A 5812-nucleotide genomic window follows, 5' to 3' on the forward strand; every position below is an offset into this window, starting at 1 on the left:
GTTTGTGGCGGCTCTGCATGTGGGTGAGAGGAAGGGGAGCAAGGGCAAGAAGGGCCCTTAGCAGGGAGCCCGCCTCAGCAAGAGCAGGCCTGGCTGGGAGCTCTGGCAGAAAGGTCACAGTGAGGCCAGGAGCGCCTGAGAGAGGAGAGGAGCCTAGTGTGGAAGGGCGGGCAGGGTACAGTGTGGCCTCCCCTCCCCCGCCAGGGTCCTCCAGGAAAGGCTGAGTACCCAGAGGTGGCCAGTGAGAGCAGGCACAGTGGCCTGGCCTTGCCCGCACCCGGTCCAGGGCTCCCATCCTTCCTTCTGCTTCCACCCTGACACAGTGGCTCTGGAGGGAGAGTGGGACCCTGTCCTTTTTCAGAGCCTTCCCTGAAGACCACGGAGGAGGGAGCTAGCCTTGCCAGTCAGGGAGCAAGAGTGGCAACAGGTCAAGGCTAGCCCTTATGGACTGGGAATTCCAATCCCCTTCCTGCTGCCAACCGAAGGGTAGGGCAGCCCTTGAAGACAGCTTCAGCCTGGCCTCCACACCTGAGGCAGGCCAGAGTCCTCCAGGGAGCTGGGAGGGGAGGTGGGGGGCAAAGGGAGGGGCTTCCCCTCCTGCTCTTTTGCTCAGGGCTGGGGTCAGTCAAGGGCAATCTGCCCCAAAGTCTGAAAGCCAGCAAACTGTAGCAATCCCCACCCCCAATGCCAAACTAACAAACAAAACGGGGGAAATGAAAAAATGGGGTGGGGGGAAGACAAGCCAAAACAGAGCCTCCTGCTCTTCTGCCCCGGGCGGAGGGTCCAGCCAGCCGCAGGGGCTGGGGACCAGGCCAGGAGATCTAGCTGGGCCGGCACTGCACCTGGCCCTCTGAGCTGTCCTCATCGTCAGAGGCCCCAGCACCCCCACTGCTCAGGCCTGTGATCCGGTAGCCCATGTTGAGCAGCATCACTTCCAACGGGTCTGCGTTCATGCGCCGCTGGTTGGCCTGGGAAGCGCCCTCCATGTCCTCCACAACTCGGCCTGTGAGGTCTTCACTCTGTGGGGGAGGGACACCAGGATGTATAGGAGAGGCACACGTGTGTGTAGGGGACATACACACAGGCTGAGCTATACATATGGAGGGGGGTGCACACCAGATGTCTGTGGGTTTATATCGGTTTGTCCATATGTATACACGGAGAGAAGGAACATACACACTGGGATATGCATGGGACACCCACCAAGACATATGTGAGGGATACCCACATGGGAAGGGACACAACTCCCTGAGATATATGTAAGGGATGCACATGCTGGGATAGATACTGGGGGGAATACACACATCAGTGTATATATGGGATGGTCTGCACCAGAAAACAATTGGTACACACCACATCAGGACATGTACACGGGGACCATGCATGGGTATATGTGAGAGAGAACACATACCAGCAGATGTTGGGCACACATACTGGATACCTAGGGAGGGAGGTACAGACACAACTCCCCATTCTTTGCTGTTGCCACTCCCAACAGCCCTTCCTTTATCTTTCTTTTCCTTTCTTAAGGGAGGGCCCTGTAGGCTCTCTTTAAAATTCCAAGAAAATTGACTTTGGAATTAGACACCACCTGCCTTCTGTTTTGCCAGCTGGGAGGAGGGGGGAGGGGGGACAGAGGGCCCGGGAAGCCTCAGGCTGGCCCACCTGGCTACCCGCCCTGGGAGTGGAAGGGGCCATACCGTCCTCCTAAGCAACCTTTTGAGGTGGAATGGGTCACTCCCATTCTAGTGTGGAGATGATAAAAACCTGGGTCAGAGACGGTTAAGTCCCTCAGGCAGTGAGTGAAGGGACCAGCATTCATGGAGGGATAGGCCTCCGCAGAGCTTCTGGGGGACACACCACAGTGTTATATGAGGGGGGTACCTAGGGAGCCTGGGGTCCCCTTCTCATGACCAGTGCTGGAGCTGGTCTGGTTCCCTCCCTGCCCTGCACTTGGTTACTGTGTCCTGTGTGAGAGACACATCTTCACAGCTTGCTCAAAGATATGGCCCGCAAAGCCCTGGGACTGCCCACTGTATTTGCAACTGTCAGAACTCAATGGCTCCCATCTTCATAGCCTGAGCCCTCGAGGGAGAGCTCACCCACCCTCCGTGTGACCCATTTCCCTTTGCAACCCTCACAGGCTCAGCCGGAGGTCCTGCAGAGGGTCCATCCCTACCCTCCACCCTGTCTGGCTTCGGCCACCTTGTCTACACCCTCACCTCTGGCCGGGGATTCCACAGCCGTACAACAGGGTCGATGCCGCTGGTGGCCAGAAAGCAGTAGCTGGGGTGCGGCTGTAGGCAGTTGACAATGGACTCGTCCCCCTGGAGCACGCGGACTAGGTTGGTGGTCTCCTTTTCCCAGATGAAGAAGGAGCCATCGTCAGAGCCACTGACGATGTACTGAGCGTTGCTGGCGGGGGGGTGGCAAAGGGCAGGGAGGTCAGGTGGGGTACTGCCCTACAGCCTCAAGGAAAGGCTGTGTGGCTTAGGGCAAGGGGACTAGGGGATTCTGTATCTGCTCAGCCCCCAAACTCCAAGGTCTTCACTTGACTCAGTACATGGTAGTCCTCCCCATACTGCAGAGCTCCAGTATCTGTTTAAGTGTTCTCTTAACTCAGAGCCAGGGAATGCCTGGGTCCCTCCAAGTTACTAACCCCAAACTACATCCTAAGCTCCTTGGGGGCCGGGATCGGGCCGTGTGTCTCTGGGAACACCCTAAGCCTTCCTTCAGTGGTCCTGCCTTCCTGGATTGAGACTCCACATTCTACACACTGTGGGCAGTTAGGGGGATCTTGGTGGAGATTCTCGATCCATGTTCATGTGTCTTACCTACCAAAGAAAGTGCAACATCTACAAAGGAGGGGTGGGGTGATGGTGTGTGGACGAGCTGTCCCTCAGTACCTGGGGCACGGTTCTGACCATGATAGGTGTGCCAAGACTGCCAGCCTCTGAAGGCCCTTGCCTCAGACCTCCAGCAGAAGGAGGCTCCAAGCACCCAAATAAAAGAAACCAAGCTCCGCACATGGAGGCAGGAGGAGGAGGAGGTGGGAGACGGAGGGACAGTGCAGCTACTGCATTGGATGTTCTTATGAATTACCTCATCAGTCCTCCTCACTGTGGCTCCATGAGTGGGGGTTAGGGTTTTATTTTACATATAAAGAAACTGAGGCCCACAGAGGTGAAGCCATTTGCCCCAGGGTACAGAGGCAGAGCTGGGATTTGAGACTTTTCTAGAGGAAGTATACCCTCACGCCCCCCAACCTCCTACTGCCCGAGCAGGCTGTGCCCTGCTCCTCTTCAAGGCCTCAGACCTGCCAAAGAAATTGGCCTCCTTGATATCCGTGGTGGTGTTGCAGTGGCCACAATAGCGGAACTGGTAGTCGTAGCTTCGTTCCCGCAGCACCATCTCATCTTCTGAGATGGAGTCCTTGCGGCTCGAGCTGCGGAGGCGGACTGGGCCACCGCCACCACCAGCTCCCTTCTTCTCCTCTGGGGGCAGAGAGCAAGGAAAGGTGAGGGTCCAGTCCCTCTCTCATCTTCCCCCTCCCTTAATCCTGTTTTCAGCCCAAGTACTTGCAATGTAGACTACCGCCCTCTACCCCTACCCTAGAAAGCTGGGAACAATCGTGGGAGAGAAGCTTCTTGGGACCCAGTTCCTGATATTAAAAACGAGACCTCTGATGCCCCAAGGATGCACAGGCGCAAGATGTTTCTGTGGAGGTGAGAGGCAGGGAGGGGTGGGTGAAGCACTACCAAGAAAGCTTGAAGGGATGATTTTTCTAAACAGATCCATAGTTCTGAAGGCAGTGAGGTCCAAGCCCTTCCTTTCTAGAAGACAAGTTAGCATGGATCCCAACTGAGGCTCTGATGGATTAAGGGCCTTGGGTAAAGCCACACCAATTTTCTCAGTGCCTTGTCCCTGCCGGCTTCAGGGCCTTTGCATGTGCTGGTCCCTATGCCAGGAACAGTTCATCTCCCATAGCTACACTCTGTATCTAGTTAACTCTTCCTTCCCACCCTTGAGATCTCAGCTTAAATGTTTCTCCCTCAAGAACCCCAGACTGCCGTCAAGCCCTCCTTCATACACCTATGCCCTATCAGGCCCCATGGCACTCATCCCACTTTTAGTTTCTCCTTCATCCCTTGGTTCCATCACTGGGCTATAAACTCCATGGATGCAGAAATCCCATCTGACTTGTTCACAGCTGTATTCCCAGGACATAGCACAGTGCCTGGTACATGGTAAATGCTTGATAACTTCAAACAAATGAATCACTGGCATGATTAATAAATTGCAAAGGAGAGAGGTCAGAGTCCATGTCTGCCTCCAGGGAGCTCACCTTTCAAGTTTAAAGGCCACACTCCAATCACCCAGCTTGCTCTCCACAGCTAGTGGGGTGAGCTGAGCAGGGCTTCAGTGCTCTGTGCACGTAAGGCAGCAGGTTCAGAGGCTGTGTTTTGCCCAAGGTCACATGGTCACCACATGGCAGAGCTGAGATTGGAACCCGAGGCTCCGCACCCTGCATCCAAGGCATTTCCACTGTCCTCTGCTGCTGTCTCTGTTACAAGTGTGCCAGCGGGAACAAGCACAACCCTGGCAGCTGCCCCTCACTCAGATGCCCAAGGCCCTGTCTGTGAGGGTGTGAGAGTGCCCTGCAACCCACACGTCCTGACCGGGCTCGGCCTACTCTTATCCCGAGTCCCAGGCACTACCCCAGGGAGGCTATTGCTAATCCTCATAGAACCTGAATGGGAAGTGCTTCCTTCCTCATTTTCAGATCAGGAAATTGAGTCTCAAAGAGACCAAGTGAGTGTCTCAAGGTCACATGGTGTCTGAATCAGCATCTGAACCCAGGCCTCTCTAACCCCAGAACCAGGTTCTCTCCAGAATGTCATGCAGCACCTCAAACAGAAAGAGTGCCGGCCCCTCCTGGGTGCCCACTCACCACCGTCGTTTTTGGAGAAGAGGGCAGCCGTAATGTCACGGCCCAAGGCGTCACAAGCGCTGCTGTGGGCCTGCTCCGGGAACTTTCCTTTGAAGTCGTCCAGGCACTCCAGGGCCTCAGCCACGTACTTGAGCTCAAAGAGGCAGCGGGCCAGGCGGAAGTGTGCCTTCAGATGGCATGGGTTTAGAGAGATGGCCTTGAGGCAGTCTCTCAGAGCATCGTAGTGGTCACCATCCCTGGATAAGAGAGTGTGGTTTGGAGGTGGGGCCACATGGCAAGCAGAGAATCATCCTCACTCAGTCCCCACTTTCTGTGGCCACCCCAGCCCATCTCTGACAGATCTCAGAGCAAGGCTACTTGGGCATGAAGAGAGTCTTGGCTCAGCCCAGAAGACCAAGTATGTTAAGGAGGCAAGCCAGGAACCCTGAGGTCTTGGGGGTGGGGTGGGAGGTGAGTGTATGGCAAAAGCCAGTGTCAGGCTGCCCTCTGCTGGACATAGCATGCACCTGCGTACCCATTCACCCCAGGCACCCGCAGCTCTGCAGCAGAAGGCCTGGCATCTTGCCCATCTCAGGCTCCCCAAGCCCTCCTTCCCTCTACCTCCATGCACCTCCTCAAATCTCCCTGACTGGCCTTCAAAGCCATGTCCAAGGCAGGGAGCCCTCAAGGACACTTCTGGGGTCTGGGGAAGCCAGAAGTGCCAGGCGGGAGACTTAGGGTCTGACCAGCAGGCAGTAAGCCCTCCGCCAGACCCCCTCTGTCCTGGCTGACTGATCCACAGCAGCTGTGGCCTCTACCTCCTGGGGCTGGAGGATGGGGCCTGACAGACTGGCAGAGTCAGCTTTCTGGAAGCTAATGGTG

The 5812-nt window shown here is 56.1% G+C and overlaps 1 protein-coding gene across 1 annotated transcript in view; it reads right to left on the bottom strand.

The window, feature by feature from the left end:
* Positions 1-5: 5 nt before the first annotated feature.
* WDTC1 (WD and tetratricopeptide repeats 1) overlaps positions 6-5812 on the bottom strand; it is a 47748-nt gene continuing 41941 nt past the window's right edge. Inside the window, exons 13-16 of the mRNA XM_006777482.2 lie at positions 4952-5187; positions 3317-3494; positions 2223-2415; positions 6-1019 (exon numbers count right to left, since the gene is read on the bottom strand). Of these exons, the coding sequence (XP_006777545.1) occupies positions 822-1019; positions 2223-2415; positions 3317-3494; positions 4952-5187 (805 nt within the window). The 3' untranslated portion in view covers positions 6-821. The remainder of the gene's footprint in view (positions 1020-2222; positions 2416-3316; positions 3495-4951; positions 5188-5812) is intronic.

The sequence above is a fragment of the Myotis davidii genome, unplaced genomic scaffold (genome assembly GCF_000327345.1).
Source record: "Myotis davidii unplaced genomic scaffold, ASM32734v1 scaffold149, whole genome shotgun sequence".
NCBI classification, from domain to species: domain Eukaryota; kingdom Metazoa; phylum Chordata; class Mammalia; order Chiroptera; family Vespertilionidae; genus Myotis; species Myotis davidii.